Source organism: Aedes albopictus, chromosome 1 (assembly GCF_035046485.1).
Source record: "Aedes albopictus strain Foshan chromosome 1, AalbF5, whole genome shotgun sequence".
NCBI lineage: Eukaryota > Metazoa > Arthropoda > Insecta > Diptera > Culicidae > Aedes > Aedes albopictus.
The window spans coordinates 95,688,849-95,712,300 of record NC_085136.1 but is presented as its reverse complement, the minus strand read 5'-3'; the positions used below and the strand labels follow the sequence as shown (position 1 = coordinate 95,712,300).

The following is a 23,452-nucleotide window of genomic DNA, read 5'->3' as shown; positions in this document are numbered from 1 at the left end:
AAAAGTACCTGGATGTCATAATTCAATGTCAAACTGAAATGACAACCAATCTGTAATTCCGAGGGGCGACCTAATGAGTTTTTGGTTTCTTAAACTTCACTGATAATCGAAAAGAATTTCTATTTCATATTTCTTAAAAAAAAGAATATGTACAATTACTTCGAAACAAATGCAAAACATCGGTAATCTTTATTTTGTCGATCATTGGAAGCGTTTTGTGCTTGCTTTTGGTCCGGGTTGTTTCATAAACATCTATATTTTCACTTCATCGACTAAAAATGGGTGAAAATACAGGGGATGGCCAAAATGTTTGGGATAGGCAACTTTTTTTCTCCAACAAAAAAATTCAACATGCTGTAACTTTTCATAGAGTGCATCAAAAAATTTTGACTGTTTGTCAACCTATTATATGTGCATCTTTGGTACAAATTTGGGCTCGGTTGAATAATTTTTCGCGGAGTTAGAACCGTTCGGGTAAAACACTATTTTTTAGGCAACTCATTTTTGAGCTGTCGTATCTCGGAAACCAGTGAACCGAATTGAATGAATTTTTTAACGTTTATCAACAATATATTGATACTTAATACAACGTTATAAAATGTAATATTTTTTCACGGCGAATTAAATTATACCGGGTTGAAATTTTTACCCACATAGAGGAAAATAAGTCAAATTTACAATACCACACAAAAATTACTAAATGTGTTATTCCTTCAATCTAAATAGGCTCTAATATATCTGATTAGAGATAACTTGACAACAGAAGTGGAAAATCTTTGGATATCAACACAAAAACTTATTGACATTGATGTAAAAAAAAATATATTTTTCGAGAAAAACCCAAAAAGTGTCAATCTATGATAACTTTTTTCAACGTTCAAAAAGTACCTATGTTTTAATAGTTTGTGGAGCATTTACATAGTGTTAGTGTACGTTCAAAATTTCATTCAATTCGGTTCACTGGTTTCCGAGATATGACAGCTCAAAAATGAGTTGTTTAAAAATTGGTGTTTTACCCGAACGGTTCTAACTTTGCGAAATATTGATCAATTGAGTCCAAATTTGTACCAATGATGCACATATAATAGGTTGACAAACAGTCAAAATTTGAGATTTTTTGATGCACTCAATGACAAGTTATAGCATGTTGAACTTTTTTGTGAGAGAAAAAAAAGTTGCCTATCCCAAACATTTTGGCCACCCCCTGTAATTATTTCTCGCATTGGCCATTGCAAGACGTATCAGTTTTGCTCTAAATGTGAAACAAATTGAAATAACTTCCTTTTTGCCTCGCTTTTTGCTTCCAACCTAAACATGATTTTAAAAAACAATGCGCACGCCCCTTGTGCTGCTGTCACTTCACCCAACTAACGAATCGAATTCGTTGGTTGGGTGGAGGTTGTCGCTCAACGAGCGGGTTCCGACTGTACTTGACAAAATCCGACGAGGGGTGATTCAACAAATCGCACAAATTGATTTAAAACTAAAATCTAAAATTTATGATAATTTGGATTTTGGTCATGAAGATACTCTAGGTACTACGAAAAGCTCTTGGACCGCCCTGGAATCGAACTCGAAGATAAACGCAGAGTTTCTCATTTTATACATTATTTTAGACTTCATTCTAACTTAAATAAACTGCTTGTGACCCTGCTTCTCCAATACTAAGTGTGCTCTTGAAGCAAAACAAACATTCATGGAGCCACCCACCCACGATGATGTTGCATTGTCGAAAAAAAAAATAGAATCAGCAAGACAATACACGTCACTCCAACCGGCACCTTTATCGCGTAGCTTTACATAATCCCGTATCAACCGTTGTTGCCAGTTGAAGTAGTTAGTCGTCTGCAATTGTGTTCGGGCTGATAAAGAATGGTGGCAAGAGTTTTGGTGCTTCTTACCTCTTTGCTTCGGACGGACGACAATGGCACTCTGGGCTTCTCAATATGACGATGTTTAACCAATGTTACGTTTGTTATATAGTTGATACGTTGTAAAGTAGTTTTAAGAATTTTCCATGAATTGGAGAATGCAATTCATAGAAAATTCTTCGATTGTTGCATGGAGTGTGTTACGTTTGTAAATAGTTGTGAACATTTTGTCAGTTAATTTTCTGTTTTGTACTGTGATTTGTTCATTTGCCCCTAAATTTTAATGTGCATTTGTAGCGCTCCAAACATTTCAGGAGCGAACCAGCACAAAACACGCAAGCCGTCCCCTAACACGGACATCAAATTGTAGACGGTCTTGTGTTGTTGCCCAAATCAGGATGCCCCCTTAGGATTAGAAATTCCTAGACCAAAACAAGCTATGTAAGCAAGTAACGCTGCAAACAAAAGGCAATCCGCCAGAAGAAATACGATTACAGGATTGACTGATGGACCAAGAACAAAAATGAAACCTCGTCATCCTGGGTTCGGACCTAGTTATCTATGTGGATAACTGGGCACAATTTATGTTATGTTTTGCATGTTTGTGTTTTGTGCATTTGTGATATTCCATTTTATTTTGCGTAGCTGAGTTCCCAGACGTAGGGCCCGATACGGAAAATAAAATGTGCATTTGTAAGGTTCCAATGTATTCGTTATATTTTACTTTTCGTATCCCACTAGCTTCAAAATATGGGGCTCGATGCGGATAATAAAATGCGCATTTGAAGGGTTCTTTTAGCAGTTGTCTACATTGTGGTACCCATCGGGAGCACAATGCATTTGTAGTGTTTCGCAAAACTTTTTTTCCGTTACACCAATGCAGAGAAAAACGCGCGCACGATATCGACCTTCCCCAATAGACAATAGCAGGGTATCGTGCGGAGAAGACTGATGTATTCAAGGTGGAAAAATTCAAGAATCTGTGCTACTACAGCGCAGCTGATAAAAGTATATCAATTTACCCCTAACAGGTAGCGTACCGTCTACCCCCGTTGGTTTGAATGACACCTCATGCAAACCATCGGGGTTCATTTTTTAATTTGAACTTCTAGTAACCCTGTGGGCATCGAAAAACAAACTGTTGGCAACCGTTTTTGCTATTTTGTTTTGATTCTGCGTTCCGTTTCACCCCGTTCCATGGGCAGAATGACGTTTGAGCCATTTTTGGTTTGAACGATGTGCAGATTAGAGGGGATCAAATTAAAAAGTGTTCAGATTAGATGAGGTCAAACCAACGAGGGTAGACGGTAGTGAATTGACGTTGGCCTTCGACCTCGCAATATAATTTCTTTCAACCATGATTTGTTCAGTATCGCTTTCCAAAGTCAGACTGATTTGCGGCTTCCTACTCGATGCGATGAATTCGTTTTCGACTACTACGCACCTGCTGGAACCTATCTAGACAAAGATGTCTCTCTCTGGCTTTTGCAATGAATTGCACTAATTTGTATTTTATATGATAATCGCAATGACTTGCCCTGCGGTATGCCCAAGAATACGTATAACAATTCTACCCTAACAGATCCTCAAGAGTCCAAACCACCGTCTCCGACTCCCTAATCCGACTAGGTTAACTGAAGATACACCTCAGTCAATTACGGAATGAATGACCCATAAATGGTTAAAATCCCTGGTAATAAACAAACAAACAAAACAACCTCAGTCAATTACATTTGCTTAATTCGATGAATCTCCTGTGTAGCGCCAATTTCGTGTTTTGCACCATTCCGTAATGATGTGGAAAGTACCTAGCACGTGCTGGTATAGTTACGTGATTGATTACACGAACGGGAACTTCATGAGGAGTTACATGCGTTTCCCGGAATTTTTTTATCAGCAAAAATATCGCAGTTGCAAATTATGTTTCGAAACATCAACGGATTATAATAATCTTTTAACTGGATATGTTGCTTTTCATTGATTCTTACTTAGAAGCCTGCGTCCGAAAATGCCAGTTGTATGGTATGTGGGGGCAAGATGGGTCAGGGGGCAAGATGGGTCAGTACCGTTTTTAACCCTTATGTGGCCGACAGAGTACCTGGGTACCCAGCGCCCATTTGAAAAGCACGGTGTAGAAAAAAGCAAAAAGTTTGTCGGACACATAACGGTTAACCGTACTATATATGTTTTGAATCTTTCAATAATTTTCCCAGATGAACCAAGTGGATACACAAAAAAGTGATATATTGACACATTCCAGCGTAACGGGACACCGCGAGGAACTAACTTTCGTGAACAAATGACGTCTGCAATCAATTATAATGTTCATGATCATATGGTTTAACAGGTTTTATAACAAGCTTATTAGATATACTTGCTGATGCAATACTTGTTCTATGGGGTTTTGGTTCCAATTTACTTTATATAACATGTTACATTTCGTAACGGGACACCATCGCAGAAATCTTCTTTTTAAAATTTTCATTCTGAAATGCGTATATTAGCTCTGTTATGAAGTTTTGAATAATAGAGTCTTCTAGACATTTCTTCTTTGGATTGATGTGAACAAGATTGCCGAAGTGAGTTTTACAGATAGTAGCTGTCCGGCAGGACACCAATAGTCCTTCAAACCCACTCTGGCTCTATGGTGTGGTGGCCATCGTAATGGGCCCTGGGGAACCTGTTTCGAGTTTTATTTAACCTTCACGTATCCGACCCTCTACAACTCATTTTCAAAATGCTGGCATTTCGCCAATTTTCATCCGATTTTTTTGAAGTCGCCCTCAATTGATCATAAATTGGAGCTAGTTTATTATACACAAGTGGCCATGCAATATCCGGAACCATTCCGGAGATATTCCGGATTGTGCTAGGGTCAGGGGGTTGTCAAAATGGCTCAAAGTGATTATTCCGTATGTTGTTGTGTTTGAACCATCGATTTTCAACGAAATTTTTGTTGCGAATAGTGAAACACAACTGCTATAACAAGATTTGAATCAGTTGGCCCATCCGGAATCCCGTAACAGGTTCCGCGGGGCCTCATTGGGGACACTTCTGGCTTTCAACCTAAACATGCCGTGCGACATATCAATCTTCATGATTTCAAATAACTGAGTCAGAAACGATAGACCACAGACAAACAGACGTAACACTGGCGAAATTTCTATCGACCATGCTTTTAACGATCATTTTATATCTTCATAGTTGTCGCTTTCACAACCAAAGGCGGGCACATTGTTTTTATTTGCTTTTGACGTTCAACACTAGCGCCTTCTGTTGACGATATGGCACAACACAGTGATTCGTGCAACTTTTCCACCAGGTGATGGTAGTGTGAACTGGGCGATGATTTTCACGAAAATTGTTCTAGGTGTTACGTCTGTTTGTCTGTGGATAGACTTAAGTATGTATCAACTAAATGGCCACCTCGGAACATTTAGCACAGGTTCCACGGGGGTGTCATCGGGAACATTTCTGGTTTGTAACCAAAACATGCCGAGCGACGTATCAATCTTCATTTCGAAAGAATGGGATAGAAAAAATTGACTTAAGTATGTATCAACTGATATGGCCAATGATATCTATAGTACATTCTTCCAACACAGTCTTTTCAAGCATATGTCGCATGTTGCTTTAATCCTTTATTGGAAAGCTTATGCGCCTTGGGAATAAAGGAACCAATTTTCGTTGAAATAAATTTTACATTTTAAAAGGGATTTTTCTTTTATTCTATGTTAGTTTTGGGGAACTGTTGAACTTGTCGTTTGGTCGAGGTTAGAGAGAACAAAGTTTTTTTTGAGGGGATGAGATTATGGGGGCTTTCCGTTGATATTTAGCTAAGGACAACCAGTAACGATACAAACAAACGGATTTCGAGAAGAAAAAAAAGTTGTCAACCAAAACGACAAGAGGGAGGTCGCTAGACTTTCAATCAACGGTTACTAAATTATGTTATCACAAAAAGTAATGCTACGCTATTTTCGTGATGCATTTTACACTTTTTTTTAATAAGAACATAAGCTTCAAAATATGTTTGTCGTCATAAAAGTAAATTATACGGTGATGAATGGGGTAAGGAAGGAATGCCAACCATCACTTCGGGATCTTCAAGTTTTGAACGCTTTGTGATTCTATAAACCATTTTATACATCATGGTGGTAATTCATAGGACACGTTAAAAAGTTTATAGCTTTTAAAGAGTATGCTATCATCACTTTTTATACTGATCCACCAGAATACCTGCCCTTTGTTTACGTAGTTTCCGTGGAGAGCTGAGAAGCGGGCTTTGTTTCAGTAGGGGCGTTACACCAAGAAGGATAATGAAAATATATACACCCTATAATATCATTTCATCACGGTTACAGATTTTTGATTAAATATTTGATCAAACCACACTTATTTATCCACTTATGAATGTCTTTAAAATTTTCGTAACGGGACACCAAATCTACGCACCCATAGTAACGCCTAAGATAACGCGTCGATCAAGGTAACCCAATATGTTGGAAGAAAGGTCTCCACGAGTACTAAGAGAATCCTGAAAATCATTTTTCTAAAGCTAGTGATAAATTCGCTATTACAACAAATATACTATTTTCGTAACGGGACACCATTAAATTGCGGCTATTGCAAAAAGTGCTTAAAACATATCAAAACCTATTTTTATGAAAAGTGTCCTTTGGGTGTATAAAATATACGTTATTATACTACATTAATAAAAAAATAGTTTAAATGTTTTCGAACATTACCGTGCCAGCAGGCATATTTGAAAATTATCAATGAAAAATTTCATTTTTCTTACATAAAATGCTATTACTTCACCTAGCTATTTAAATACGTAACCAGTCAAATTTTAAGTGAAACAAATGGTTTTCCTAAGATTGAATCTACCCTTTTTCATATGCTGGAAAGCTTGGGGCGAAACAATCACTTTGATATTTCACACCCTTGGCGTAGAGGTGCGTGGAATGTGTCTATTGTTTGGAAAATTCTTTACGTTCCTTGCGCAGAAAAAAAAAATAAAATATTTTTTCGATATACTCCTTATGCTATACATTCCATATTACTACGTGTATTGTGTAGACGGGGCAAGATGGGTCACCCTAATTTTTCGGTATGTTTGCATAGTTTTTCAATATGTTTTATTCTTCATTGAAAGGCTATTCTGTGACCTACATTATCGAAGCAATTAGAGCACTGAGAATTTGTGAAACTATTTTTGAAATTTTTCTACAAAAAATAGAGGTTTTCAAAGTTTGTTTATGGCTACCTGAACAAAAATCTTCTAATTCTGAGAATAATCTACCGATATATTTCAACACTTTTTTCATGTAATCTGTACGTCTGTGAAGCTTAGATGTATAGAGAAAAAATGGAAGATATACAGGGGATGGCCAAAATGTTTGGGATAGGCTACTTTTTTACTTCCACAAAAAAATTCAACATGCTATAACTTCTTATAGAGTACATCAAAAAATCTCAAATTTTGACTGTTTGTCAACCTATTATATGTGCATCATTGGTACAAATTTGGGCTCGATTGATTAATTTTTCGCGAAGTTAGAACCGTTCGGTTAAAACACTTTTATATAGACAACTAATTTTTGAACTGTCATATCTCGGAAACCAGTGAACCGAATTGAATGAATTTTTTAGCGTTTATCAACAATATATTGATACTTGATACAACGTTATAAAATGTAATATTTTCTCACAACGAATTAAGTTATACTTGGTTGAAATTTTTACCCATATAAAGGAAAATAAGTCAAATTCACAATACTACACAAAATAGTTATTTATGCAACAAGTTGCAAAATGATGGTTTTTTTCAGCACGAGTCTTACATTTATCCAACGAGGCTTGCCGAGTTGGATAAATATGACGAGTGCTGAAAAAATCGAGTTTTGCAACGAGTTGCATACAACATTTTTTGCAATTGAAAAAAATCTCATTGAGTTGGGTCATTTCTAGCTGCACAACTATGTTGCAAGAGATACCACGTGTAAGCATCCATGCCGCGCTGGAGCACGTTTTTCAATCAGGTATGCTGTGCTAAAGTTGGGTGTCAGAAGTTTTTAGGCAGCCGTAGGAAATCAGTGCGACAAACCTTCGTGAAAGAATTTTGATTTTCCGGAAGTAGGTCAACGATAGCAGTTTTTTCCTCTACTCAATGAACGTAGAAGTAGCAGTAGAATCTGGCCCCGGTCTAATGTTCCCTTAGAAATCCCGAGAATTTCACTGTAGTTTGACAAAAGTGTATAGGAACAAAAGTGCCGAAAAGTGGTACTTTTCGGCACTTTTAAGTGTGCCGAAAAGTAGTACTTTTCGGCATACTTCTTTTAGTATCGAAAAATAGCACATTTTAGTGCTATTCTCGCGAGTGAAAAGTTAGCTATTTTGCAACTTAATTGCAAAAATTATTAAATGTGTTCTTTCTTCAATCTAAATAGGCTCTAATATATCTGATTAGAGATAGCTTGAAATCAGAAGTGGAAAATCTTTGGATATCAACACTAAAATTTATTGACATTGATGTAAAAAAATTACATTTTTTCGAGAGAAGTCCAAAAAATCTCAATTCATGATAACTTTTTTCAACGTTTAAAAAGTACCTATATTTTAATAGTTTGTGAAGCATTTACATATTATTAGCAAACGTTCAAAATTTCATTAAATTCGGTTCACTGGTTTCCGAGATATGACACCTCAAAAATGAGTTGTTTGAAAAATAGTGTTTTACCCGAACGGTTCTAACTTTGCGAAATATTAATCAATCGAGCTCAAATTTGTACCAATGATGCACACATAATAGGTTGACAAGCAGTCAAAATTTGGGATTTTTTATTACACTCAATGAAAAGTTATAGCATGTTGAACTTTTTTGTGAGAGAAAAAAAAGTTGCCTATCCCAAACATTTTGGCCATCCCCTGTAGTATTTTTTGTTGGAGAAAAATCGAGTTTTCTGATAGCCGACCCATCTTGCCCCCGCAAAAAAGGGGTGGGGCAAGATGGGTCATGTTTTGAAAATTGCTTGTCAAGAAGCAGGTTTCAAACTTTATGACCTTTCTATACTCTTATATTATAGCTGACTAGTGTATCTGAGAGTCGTGGTAGAATACAGCGAAATGCGATTTATATTCAAAAAGTTATAGGGATCCATTTCTTAGGTGACCCATCCTGCCCCCACTTACCATACAATCATTGATATTGAAAATCGCGAAATCCTTTTAACATTTCAACCTGTCGCAATACCACAAGCTTGATAGTGAAATATTTTTAGTGCTCGTTTCGGCTGTAAACAAGCAATGCTGCTAATCTTTTTCTTTAATGAGTTCTTTAACCCTTTCCTTCCCGCGACTTTGAACGACGATTTCTATGCCAAGATAGCGTTTCCGAAGAAAGTACTGGAACAAAATTATTGCAAATTGGCCAAATTTTTCGAAATCAACGAAAAATAAATTAATTTGTAAATCAATAGTATTTAGATTGTTTATCAATAGTTCCACTATTGAAACAAATAATTGACAGTTGAGTTTACTTAATGAAACTATTGGATCATATGCATCTAGTTCCGTTTGTCTCGAGTTCGTCAAAAATCGTTGGTGCGCTAGAGCAACCATGGGAAGTAGAGGGTTAATGGAAATATTTTTTTGGGTACAGCAGTTTCACCTTACGTGATTAGGGTAGTGGAGGTATTTTGGACCGGGCAGGTATTTTGGCCCACTTAGAGAGTTTTATGATATTTATTACATAATCTCTACTAAATCTTGGTAATTTTTTGTTGGAACACGAAAAGTATTCAACTATGTGATGACCTTCATTTTTTATGCCAGTTAAATATGCTGTTCAGTATCAAAAATAGAAAAAATGTTTCCACTTCCTAAAACGCACGAAAAAGCACCAAAAACAAAGAAGGTGACAAATTTGTAGCTTCGAAGAGGTAATAAATGTTACAAATAAATATTTATTTCATGTGAATGTAGTTATGGCCTTGTAAGAACTCAAAATAAACTGTTTTTAAGCTCGTTGGAGCGATAATATTTACTAAAATGGTGGTTTGAGGTATGACCAAAATATGTTCAACATAATCAGATGTGGACATAAGGTATGCGCACAGCAAAATCTGGCCAAAGAAAATCAAGCAGTAATAATTCATTCCAACTTATTCCCAAACCAAAAGCAATTCATCGTAAAAAAGCATTATTTTACTTTAAATCAACATCAAGACATTGCTGATTTGACTTGTTATATCCGTCATCTCAAGTTTTGAGCTTGAGTCCTTCCGTAAAGTTTTGCACAGTACCTTCGACCGCATGCCAAGAAATTTTTACCACCTTTGTGTCAAAATCAATCTTATTTTTCGATGAAAGCTGTCGTTCTTGACATTTTTTGAAGGTTCCAATTCACGGTTACTCAATATTTTTCAATTGGGTTGAGTTTTGAAGTGTATGAGATTTTACGTTTTTTGGAAAAATGCAGTACAATTTCTACATAGTTTTCTGCATACAAACGCAAGCATTCTCCGCCAAAAACAGGGGACAAAAATCAATTCAAATCAATACACAATATCTAAGCTTTTGAATAAGGGGTGCCAGCCATTTTTCCCGACATTTCCCCTAGTGAAAAAGATGATTTGCTGTACATGTATTTCTAAAAGTTCGGTTTTTCAAACCACAAATTCATATTGTTGACCAAACTATGTATTTCTTGCCAAACTTCGATTTTTTCTTGCTCTTAAGTTGATCTGCAACCTTTCCAGGTTGTAATGATGTATATAACCGAATACTTGAAAGCTAACTTAGGTCTGCGGGGACGGTCGCATTAATGTACATTGTCAGATTTTCAGCACGTTTGTGCAAAAACTTTTCGAGGACTTCTTGTTCCCTTGACTCTATTTTAAACAAAATGTCAAAATATATCCCGAAGTAAATATTTTTCGATTCCTTACACAATTAGCTTTCATTTGCGCCAGAGATTGCCACGATTCGTTGAAAATAGAGAAATTTCTATCCCAAATGCGGTGGCTAGATTTTGCTGTGTGCATACCTTATTTTGGACCACCTGTCAGATCCATCTCTCCAGTTCCTTCTAATGGGAGAAAATATTTATGCCAATGTAATGTACTCTAAAACAGATAAATAGGATAAGTTGGGACCTCCCGTGATCTGGATTGTTATACGTTTATTTTATAATGAGATTGTTGTGGGTTCGATGTGCTCTACAAGTTAAAAATTTCAGGTTTTCAGTCATCCAGTTTAGAACAGTTATCCTTCTCGCAAATTAGTTGATGACTGAGACAATGTGTTATCTAATGTATGTTTGACAAATTACGTACCATTGAAATTACTTTATTTTTGATGGCCTTCCCACTCATTACAATATGTGTGGAATGCCCTTAGGGGTGGTGGGGGTAAAGTGGACAATCTAAGCATTTTGGACGTTTCCCGCGGAAATGCGGCAAAATCCATCTGCTTTTCCGAGTAACATGGAAGGTAATCATATACTCTAGAAATCTTGTAAGGAGTTGCATTTAAAAAAATATTGTTTTCTTTGATTATTTTCTTCAACAAATCGTGCATCAAAATAGCATGAAAAAAATTGGTGGGGGTAAAATGGACAATCGATGGGGTAAAATGAACAAGTCGTTGAAAGTTATATAACAGCATATTGTTTCTATGTTTTTAAATACAAACTATCAAATTTCATACGATGCCTTTATTTTGTTGTTTTCAAACTTTTAATACAAACTTTGAAACACACTTAAATAATTATTGTAAAAATAGAGTAAAAAGCAAGCACTGTTTTGGATGAAAATTATATTTTGTTGATATAAAATATTTTTTTATAACTTTTTACTTCAATTATCTCACGATGGGTATGACGGCTGATGATTCTGAAGTTTGCAAAACAAATATGAAATTTTGGTGAAATTTGAACCGATTGTCCATTTTACCCCCACGGTCTGATTTTGTTAAAAATATTTCCAAAACTTTTTTTTTTTGCAAAACTAAATTTTTTTTTTTCGGTCAAATATATTCTTTTACGTGGACTTTATTGGTTTACGGTGTAAAACTTGTAAGAATTTGAAAATAGCTTACGAGAAAACCTTAGCAATTATAAGCAGATTTTACATCATTTCCGATTTTTCACGTGATTTTTAACATTTTTGTCATCTTGAAGAGGTTTATTTGATTTTAATGTTCAAGATCAGCAAAAGTATAATGATTCATGCTTAGGCATAAGCTTCAATCGTTGAAACATTTTGAAAAACGATAAAAGTCATGAAACTGTACCCTGTCCATTTTACCCCACCTGTCCACTTCACCCCCACCACCCCTATATTTAACAAAATCACTAGATTTTCACACTTCCTCTGAAGCGTTACGTAATGTATGCATGGAGACTGACGTCACTAACTATTGGTTAATGAATTCACGTTTTGCCTAACATTTTTTTTATGAAACATTATACTATAACGTGTAAAAACTGACGATTGCAACAATATTTCGTAATTTTTTTTAACGTTACGTAATTTTTAAGCATTCCCTGCCTCAAAAAGCGAAAAAAAGTTGTAATACTCACGTAGTTTTAACTATATGTAAAGTTTTGCTGAGGTGCCTTCATTTCATCATGAAATCAAAATTTAATGAGTTGGGCCAAAATATGTTCACTTGGTGGTCCAAAATAAAGTCAGATGGTCCAAAATAGAAGCCCAAGATTTTTTAGAAGTTTTGATATTTCTTGTATTTACTACAACAATTTTAAGTTCTGTCTGGTTGGCCTTTTTCGATAAAACACATGTTGCTCAGTAATGCCTACTGAAATCACCCATGTTTTATAGTGAAAACCTTCTTTTTTCACTGAATTGTTCATCCATTTCCTTAAGGGGTCCAAAATACCTCCCTTACCCTATGCATTGGTATGTTCTTCGGAAGATATAAGAGTTGGTGCGTTCGTTCCATATTACTACTTACTTTAATTTCAGTCCTGGGCATCCGCGGTGTTGCAGAGGGCCGAATTGAAAGATCTCCATCCTGGGCGATTGCCAGGATCAGGATGGCCGGGTTAAATTTCTGTCGACTTGCTTGATTTCGTTGTTGAGGCTGCGCCGCCATGAGCCTCTGGGTCTGCTTCTGCTGCGATGTCCTGCTGGGTTTCAATCTAACGCTTACTTGCAGATTTGCAGACGATGGAGATCCAATCCATGTACGAATTTTATACCGCAGGCATCTATTGATGAAGACCTGCAGTTGTTGAGTATTCTCCACTGATACACACCAGGTTTCACTGGCGTATAGCAGCACAGATTTCACGTTCGAGTTGAAAATTGGGATTATGGTGCGTCGACTAATGTGGTTGTTTTTCCATACATTTCTTAAACTCGCAAAAATGGTTCCACCGTTTGACTACCAAGATATTGGATACTTTCAACATTCTCAACTGATTGCCCAGCTACCGTAAAGCTGGAAGGGTTGACCGTGTATACATCCAACGATTTGGTCCTATTGACGTTGATAATAAGACCTACCGCTGAGGAGCGATTGGCAAGATCATCGAGCTTGCTCTACATATCAGAGCGCCGTTGAGCTAGGAGAGCAACGTCATCAGCCAGTTCGAAGTCATTTAGGTGCTCCAAGGTAATGGGCTGCCACCTACCACGATCTCGTCGATTACGATAAGGAACAGTAGCGGTGATAGTATGCATCCTTGCCTCACTCCAGCAACGACCCAGATAGGTTCGGACAAAACATCGTTGTGCAGTACTATGCACGAAAATGCTTTGTGCTGTGCTTCAATGAGGCCGATGATTTTCTCAGGGACACCCTTGCGCCTGAGGGCTTCCCACATGTTTCCGTGATTGAGACAGTCGAAAGCTTATTTTTAATCATGGAGCCTCGTGGAGCCTCGTAGCCATGCGGTTAGGGTCACCAAGCTTATAATCGCACCATGCTATGGGGTGAGGGTTCGAATCCCGCTTCGGGTGTTGAAACTTTTCGTGTGAATTGGTTCTTCCCCGTTTCCACTGGTGCATGCTCCGTTGTCCATTGTCTAATGTTAAGTTTAAAACAGTCTGTACAGCCGAAAGCTGAAGACGTTGTCCGTGTTTTTTTTTTTTAATCAATGAACACCAGATAGAGAGACTCTTGGAATTCATTGATTTGCTCCAGAATGATACGGAGCGTGACAATATGGTCCACACAGGATCGTCCGGCACGGAATCCTGCTTGCTGCCGTCGGAGAGTTGCGTCAATCTCGTATCCGGTTATGGATAACTTTGCAGAGAAGTTTGAGAACGATACACAGTAAAATGATGCCCCGCCAATAATCGCATACAGTCAGGTCACCCCTTTTGGGTACCGTGATTTCGGGTGAAATTGATCAGTGGGGTGAAATTGATCGACGAGAGGACTATTTTTAATTGTTAAAAATAACGCTTTAAACTTAAAACAATTTGTAAAAAATGTTCATCATCTGGCTCAAGAGTTATTGAATGATAAGTTTACATGTTTTTCAGTCAACTAGTCACATATTTTTGTATAAAACTCAATGTTTTCCGAAACTGCCTGTCAGGCGAGTTTCAAAGACACTTTCAAACTGTTGTTGTCATAACAGTATCGCTAATGTAATGAATATTCGAATGAATGTTCCTAGCTGCCAAGTTTTCGCTAAACCTGATTTTTTCATCAAAAGTTCTATAAATATTGAAATTAATGCAAAAAATTGTACTTTTTCGGAAGTTATAACATATTTAGTACGGAAATTGCATACTTTCAGGCGTTTTATTAAGATTTAATAAACTTAAAATTATAATAATTGAAAATTTAGTAGACTTGTAGAAATTTGGCATAGCTTTTCGCATTCCGGAGTGGTTAATTCAGAAGGAAAATATATTTTCAGCACATACAAAAACATTTCACTGACTGATCAATTTCACCCCGAAATTAAAATTTCAGATTTTTTACTTCAAATGATATTTTTTGTAATAAAATGATTTGCAGTAGAATTTTTAACCTCGTTGACTGATGAAAACCATGGCCGTACTTGTTTTAAAGCATTAAATTTAACCATATCGACAAGTGTTTAAAAATTATTCGCCAAAAACTACGAAAGTGATCAATTTCGCCCGAAATCACGGTACCCTTTTTGGGTAAAACGCCTTGCATCCAGTCGGCCGGAAATATCGCGGTTTCCCATATGTTGCAGAATAATTGATGCAGTAGTTGTGCGGATACTACGGGGTCAGATTTGAGCATCTCAGCTGATATGCAAACGACCCCTGGGCTGCCGGTGGAAGCATAATTGTCCCATGTGCATTTTTGGCAATATTGAGATTTTGCAGCCCATGACCATGTAGTATGGTGTACCTAGGGAAATAAAAATAGGTAGTTTGTTCCGAAAATTGTTGAAAAAATGCAACGCCGATTTGTCACATTCTAAAATGTGGACGCATAAGTGTCACGTTTCATTGGAAATCCTATGAAACTTCAAAATCGCTCTAGAACAAAAATTAGTGCTCAAAATCAAAACTGGTTGATGTTAGAACACGATTCGGCACTTATAGGTACTTCATAGTTGAGACTATTTACTTTTTCGAACTTTGGACGCAATTTTCTCGATTGTCTGTTTTTGCACATGGGACATTTATGCGTCCACCGGCAGTGGGGCCCTGTTCGATTTCATACTACGGATGAGGATCTTGATATCACCTTTCGGAATCTTGTCCACGACAGCATTCAGTTGACTGTAAAAGTTCTCTTTATCTTGCAATTCGGCAGCATCGGTTGGCGCGTAACATTGGATCAGTCCTAGGATCTCAAGCTTTATACGGCATGGCTCATTGGCTAGTTATGCCAATGTACCCTGCTGGGCTAAAAGTGTCTCTCGCAACGTTTGGCCGTCACTTGGTTTGAAGGGGGCTTCGAATGAGGGACATTGTAGCAGACTTCGTCACCAGTGCCACCAGAGTTGACAACGAGCAGATTGCTGGAAACGGTCTATTCGAATTGGTGCGGATCGTTCACCCCGGCTACGTACTTGTGTCTTCGAGTTCCCTCTGGGGTTCCCCCAAAATTTTCTTCTGGGATTCCTTCGAAAGTTTTTCTAGTATTCCATCAGGAGTTCCTTTTGTGATTCTTTAAAGAGTTTCTTTTAATATTTCTTCAGGAAATTCTTCTGAAAATCATCCCAAAATTTCACCACAAGTTCTTTGTACACAGAAAAATTCCCCGACTTCGGTAATGTTTTACCGAAATCTCAACCGTTAAGTTTGTTTTACAGGAAAAATTCGGTAAAGGTAACAACTTTTACCGAAGTTCGTTAGAGCTTGACAGATAAACGATAACATTTTACCAAAATTTGTTATTTTTCTACAGAATTTCGTTAAAAATCCATTACCGAACGCTCAGCGGTTGAGATTTCGGTAAAAAGTTACCGAACGCGATTAGCTGTGCTGATTCCCATTTTCAGGAGAAATTTCTATAGGATTTCCAGAATTAACTCCTGAAAGATTTTTGTAAGGCAAATCTGGAGGGCTCTCAGAAGATACCACAGGTATACAGAGGAAATTCCTGAAGGAATCCCAAAAGCAGTTCAAATTACAAAGTAACAAATTTCGGTAAAATGTTATCGTTTATCTGTCTAACGAACTTCGGTAAAAGTTGTTACCTTTATCGAATTTTTCCTGTAAAACAAACTTAACGGTTGAGATTCCGTTAGATGTTTCTTCTGGGAATCCCTCATTAGTTCCAGGAGAAATTGAATTCCTCAGTAATCAGATATCTATTTTTAACTTCACTAATCTTCGTACATAGGTATTAAATACTCATGTCTCTAATGCACACACTTTTTCTCCATTTTCCAGGACCATTCTGCACAGCTGTCTCATCCTATATGCGATTGACGAACCCGACGGAGCATGTTATCCTGTTTAAAATCAAAACGACTGCGCCTAAAAAGTACTGTGTGCGTCCAAACTGTGGTGTATTAGAACCAAAGACGACGATCGAAATTGCAAGTACGATCACGTTGACGAAGAATACGCACAAACAAAGCGTTTGTCAATAATTCCTGTTCTTTTTCTTCTAGTTATTCTCCAGCCGTTCATCTTCGATGCGGCCGAAAAGAACAAACACAAATTCATGGTGCAGTCGATGATCATGCCGGAAGGCGACGTCAGCGCCGAACAGCTGTGGAAGGATGTCAGCCCGGACGACCTGATGGATTCCAAACTGCGGTGCGTGTTCGAGTTGCCGGCGGACACCACCCAGGCTGCACCGGGAGGACCTATTACGGCCACCAGCACTACTACCAGTCAGTCAGCGAACGGTAAGGGTCAAATTCAGTTAAAACTTCATTGTTCAAGCTATTAATACCTACTTTCGTTATTTTAGCTACACCGAATAAAAACGAATCCGGTGCCCCGGCGGCGGACGCACAGTACGGCAGCGGTGTCAGCAACGAAGAAGACAAGGATGCGCTAATGACGGAAGTGAAGAAACTGCGGGAATCTGAATGCTCTTTACGTCACGAAAATCTATTGCTGAAGGTGAGTGTCTGAAAGGGTTTTTTTCTACCTACAGCGCCGGAATTTCATGATTTTACATCAACAACAGTACGCCAAAACACTCGGTTAATAGCTACCACTCTCCATCCTCGGTAACGCCCAATGCTCGCCAGGTCACTCTCCATCTAGTCCGTCCATCTTGCTCTCTGCACTTTGTGCCGGGAGCGGTACATTTAGCATAAAGTCATTTGGCATAAAGTCGTTTGGCATAAGGTCACTTGGCATAAAGACATTTGGCATAACGGTCATTTGGCATAATGAACATTTGGTATAATCGAAATGCCCCCTCTTTATTATGCCAAATGACCGTTATGCCAAATGTCTTTATGCCAAGTGACCTTATGCCAAATGACTTTATGCCAAATGACACAGATCCCTTTGTTCCAACCGGATCCAGTAGCGAACACCAACTTTAGAGGATTGTTGTCCGGCATTCTTGCAACATGCCTTGCCCACGGGTCTGTGTCATTTGGCATAAAGTCATTTGGCATAAGGCCGTTTGGCATAAGGTCACTTGGCATAAAGTCATTTGGCATAACGGTCATTTGGCATAATGGACACTTGGCATAATAAAGAAGGGTGCATTTCGGTTATGCCAAATGTCCATTATGCCAAATGACCGTTATGCCAAATGTCTTTATGCCAAGTGACCTTATGCCAAACGACCTTATGCCAAATGACTTTATGCCAAATGTCCCGCTCCCCTTGCCCACCGTATCTTTCCGGCTTTGGCCTCCTTCTGGATGCTGGGTTCGCCGTAGAGTGAAGTGGACTCGTAGTTAATCCTTTTTCGCCACACACCACTCTTCTGCGCACATTGAAACTCGTCCTTATCACGCGTCGCTCGTAAAATCCTAATGCTTACATGTGCTCCTCGAGCTTAGTCCATGCCTCATGTCCGTAGAGGACCACCGGCCTTATTATCGTTTTGTACATAGCGCAGTTGGTGCGTGGGTGCATCTTTTTGGGCCGCAACTTCTTCTAGAGCCCCTAGTTGGCACGACTTCCATTGATGATGCGCCTTCGAATTTCACGACTAACATTGTTGTTAGCCGTCAGTATGAATCCGAGGTAGACGAATTCCTCCACCACCTCGCAGGTATCCCCGTCTATCGTAGCATTTCTACCCAGACAGATCAGGTCTTTGTTTTTGAGGCATTCACCACCAGTCCGACCTTTGCTGCTTCGCGTTTCAGATAGGTGTATAGCTCTGCCACCGTTCCAAATCTCCAAATGTTCTGGCGATAATGTCCATGTCGTCACACAACGCACACAAATTGAACGGATTATGTGATGTGAAAATCGTTCCCCGGCTGTTGAGCCCGGCTCGTCGCATCACACCTTGCAGAGCGATGTTGAAGAGTAGGCATGAGGTTCCGTCACCTTGTCGCAGTATCCGATGAGATTCGCATGAACTGGATTGTTTACCCTAAACCCTTACGCGGTTTTGCACACCGTCCATCGTTGCTTTAATCAGTCTAGTCAGCTTCCCAGGAAAGCTGGTTTTCGTCTTAGCTTTTCCAAAGCTCTATGCTCTGTCGTATGTCGCCTTGAAGTCGATAAATAGGTGATGCGTTGGGATCTGGTATTCGTGGCATTTCTGAAGGATTTGCCGTACGGTGAAGACCGGGTCCGTTGTCGACCGGCCGTCGATGAAGCCGGCTTGATAATTTCCCATGAATTTGACAGACGACGAAAGATAATATGGGATATTATGTTGTACATAGTTAGCATTCAAAACGGTGATCGCTCTGAAATTCTTGCATTCCAAATGGTTACCTTTCTTGTGAATGGGACAGACTATCCCTTCCTTCAACTCCTCCATTAGCCGTTCGGTTTCCCAGATCCTGACTACCAACCGGCGCAGACAAGTGGGAAACTTTTCTAGGGCCATCTTGATTACCTAGTTTAGCTATGATACCATCCTTTCCAGCTGCTTTGTTGGTTTTGAGCTGCTGAATGGCATCCTTAACTTCCCTCAGCGTTAGAGTTGGATCGTTTCCGTCTTCTGCTGGACTAGCGCAATCATTCCCTCCGTTGCCGTGGTGTCCCGTGCATACGTTTTCCACGCCATTCAGGTGCTCATCGAAGTGCTGTTGCCCTACAAATTTCGGCACGCGACACAAAGCCGTCGCGAGATGCGCTGAGCTTCTGGTAGAACTTTCGTGTTTCTTGGCGCAGTAGTTCCATTTCTTCGTACTCCGCTTCCAGGCAGTTTTTTCGCTCGGAAGAGGCAGGTCTGCTGTTTCCGCTTCTATTTGGATCGATCCACGTTCTGTCGGGTTCCATTACCTTACCTTACCGGTCCTTCCAGTACACGCTTTGTCAAGTGTGCAAATTTTTCCGTACGCATAATCTAACATGCCGAAAGCGGTCCCAACATTGACAAAACATCGACAATGTCAAGCGTATGCTTTGCTGTTGGTTGATGCGTGCGGAAAAGTTTGCACACTTGTCAAAGCGTGTACTGATAGCTTAAGGCCTGAGTGGCCTCTGCTGTACATAGTAGCCGTCTCCATTGTACTCGGTCCATGGCTGTGTGTCTCCAGTTCCGCACTCTGCGAAGGGTCCGTAGCAGAGGCGTCGCGTCCGCATGTGCAACATGTGCATTACACGTGTAGCTAAAATTGAAATTTCGTGAAAAAATATGTTTGACACCCATATGAATTTAACGGAAAAGTGTGTAACGATTTATTTCAGCTTTCCCCTATCTTTACTATCCCCAACATCGCGCGCAAACCACATGACGAGCGAGAAGCAACTTGCATAAAAGTAACGCGGGAATCGCGATCTTGCACACTCTGAAAGAGGAAACATCTTATTGGAAAGCGGTCCTAGTGCGATAGTTCCCGAGCAACGGCTGTGTGTATAGGTAGGCAAAGCGGCACCCATCTGCTACGCACCGCATGCTTTCGCTTGGCTTCCAAACAGCAACACGGAAACCTCGGTTGGAAACGCTCTGGCGCATATCGTATTCCCGTAGTGGTTTAACAGTATTGGTTGCTGGCTGAGAAAAATTTCAAACACATAGGCAATCAACGTGTGTCATCGCTTTGGTGCACTTGATGCTTCTTCGCATAGCTTTTGCAAACGGGGGTGCGGCGCTCACTGTTTCGTACTGATCTCTCGCGCAAAAACGTTTCGCTCTCCCAGTAGGGTGGTCGAAAGCTACAAATTCAAATAGCGCTACAAGTTATTTTGTCAATGAAGATTCGAGAATAACTTCTGATTCTAAACTCTAATGCTAGAAATACGTATTTGTCAAAATGTACCGTTCTAAGATCGATCGCATATTGCCTAAACAGAAATCTTAAAACCTGTCTTTTAAAAAAATTGGCAGTACGTCTCCCGGGAAAACTAGTACATTTTAAATATCGTCACAATGTCAGATACTAACTGTACTTAGATTGTATGAAGTTTCAAACTAGACAAAGTTATTTTCCCAAAGGAAAATAGACAGTTTCTGTGATCGATTAAGATCGACAGTTTTGGATGTGATAAACATTGAATTGTCGACTAACACCTATTTTTCTTTAAAAAAGGTAGATTTCCATAGAGTAAACCGTATTAAATTTTGAACGGTTAGCGGTAAAATTATAGTACCCTCATACGAGCAGTTTAACCATTAAAAAAAGATCCCATAAAGTGAACTGGAGTGAAAATCAATTTATGGCCGTATAGCCTGTCCCAGATCAATGGCAAGTCCAAGCTCACAAATAAACTAGCACTTGTGTATGTCCAAAAAGGGGAAACTTTATTAGAAGGAGGTTAGGGAATCACATTTTAATAGTACCGAAGTAGTAATGTATCGTTCCGATTAAAATTATAATGATCAATCAGGCAAAATTTAATATGTAAGGAAATGGGATGGAGGGTGATTTGAGATGGCTAATAACTGGTCTACATAATTTATGAAAAATCTGCAAGTGCACATGTGGCTAAACGAGGCACGCGACGCCTCTGGTCCGTAGATCATACTCCACTTGGTCGACCCACCTAACTCGCTGCGCACCATGTCTTCTTATACTGGACGGATGACTATCGAGAACCACTTTAGTCGGGTTGCTATCCGACATCCAGATGACATGACCCGCCCACCGTAGCCTCTCGATTTTCGCGGTGTGGACGATGGTTGGTTCTCTCAGCAGCTGATGCAGCTCGTGGTTCATTCGCTTTCTCCAAGTCCCGTTTTCCATCTGCACTCCGCTGTAGATGTTACGCAACACCTTCCGTTCGAAAACTTCAAGGGCGCGTTGGTCCTCTGCACGTAGAGTCCATGCTTTGTGTCCATTGAGGACGACCGATCTCTCAGTTCTGTCGCTACTGCCATCCTGTGCAGACGGAGGCAAGTGTGCTCTTCGGATTGTTTTTCTATGCCTACAGCGAGCGCGTGCTGTTAGGTTGTCCGTTGTTCTCGGTCGTTCACATCAGTGTCGCTCGGCTCGGTAGTACTTTATGTGCATTGAAATAGCGTTTAATAATCGTTATGACTGAGTCGATAGTGAACACAGTTCAATTCCGCTTCCCGGTGGGTAGCCCACGTCCATCATGGGTGGAAATCGCCAGCTTTCTCAAACAGCTGGATACGGACTTGATGGTGATGGAAGCAGTCTATAAAACAGCGAACGATCGCTCGCTTTTTATAAAGTTTTCGTCTCTGGAAGCAATGATGCTGTCGTTGGAGAAGAATCGGAATCCCAGGAAATTCGACTACACTAGCGGAAACTCAGTGGAAGTACGTATGTCAGTCGCGGGAACCCAGTATGTCCGGGTATTTGATTTGCCGCCGGAATTGACCGACGAAAGGTTATCGTTGGTCCTCCAGCAGTACGGAGAAGTTGAACGAGTGGTGCGGGAAAAATTCCCGGCAAACTTGGGCCTCGACCATCTCCCAAACGGTATACGGGGAGTATATATGGACGTGAAGAAAAGCATTCCGCCATCAGTTGACGTCGGTAAACACAAAGAAAGGATATTCTATGACGGTTTGGGCGACACGTGTTTCTTGTGTTGTGGTATCGGACATCGACAAAACGTTTGTCTTCAGCGAAAGCATCGGAACAAGCAAGAGACGAGAAAAGAAAAGGAAACAAGTTCGTATGCTGCGATCGTGTCTGGCGAAGGAATCATATCGGAAGTTCAGCAACCAACGGATGACTTGGATGATGGTGATATTATTGAACTGCTGGAAGAAGAACTGGAAGAAGAGCCTACGGAGCAATTAGAAGCAGATCAATGTCAGTGTGAAGCGGTATCTTCTTCTTCTTAATTCTGAATGCTCTTGGATTACCAAAGAGCGAAAAATGGCGCAGCGAACTAGCGCTATATTGCCAACGAGTTTTCGTTTATACTCCAATGGAGTTTACTTTCTGGCGAGCACGCCGCGAAACACGACCAAACATGTTGGTCGCTGCAGTCGTACTGCTGAAGCGATATCAGAAAAGGAGATACGCCGGAAACAAGGCTTGGAAACACTAGAAGAGGTAGCCAAAGCAATACAGGAAGCGATGAGGAATCCACAGGCAAACCAACGACGTGCTGAATACGCAATATCTAGTTCTGGTTCTGGATCACGCCCCAGGAAGAAAGTTGGACGTAGAACATTATATTGAATTTCTTTGAAAATGTATGTAATTAGAATTGTAATTTTTTCAATACGCTGATCGGCTCCGTAAAGTTTTTAAGTAAACAAATGAGCCTTACAAATAAACACTTTGAAAAAAAAAGACGACCGGTCTCTGTCGGTGTCGTTATCGGCGGTACCCAGTGAGACGAAGTACACGAATTCTTCAACCGCCTCAAATTCATCACCGTCGATAGAAATTCGGGGTGGCGGGCGTGCCCTTTGTGCATTGTCTTCGACACATTAATGACTAATCCGATTCGCCTGGCTTCACTCTTTTTGGATGTACGTTTCCGCCATCGTCTCAAATTTACGAGCTATAATATCAATATCATAAGCGAAACCAAGCAGCTGAACGACTTCGTGAAAATCGTCCCACTCGTGTTTATCCC

At 39.6% G+C, this 23,452-nt stretch overlaps 1 protein-coding gene across 1 annotated transcript in view; it reads left to right on the top strand.

The window, feature by feature from the left end:
* LOC109405079 (vesicle-associated membrane protein/synaptobrevin-binding protein) overlaps positions 1-23,452 on the top strand; it is a 49,338-nt gene that overhangs the window by 18,444 nt on the left and 7,442 nt on the right. Inside the window, exons 2-4 of the mRNA XM_029855036.2 lie at positions 16,736-16,888; positions 16,960-17,199; positions 17,265-17,419. Of these exons, the coding sequence (XP_029710896.1) occupies positions 16,736-16,888; positions 16,960-17,199; positions 17,265-17,419 (548 nt within the window). The remainder of the gene's footprint in view (positions 1-16,735; positions 16,889-16,959; positions 17,200-17,264; positions 17,420-23,452) is intronic.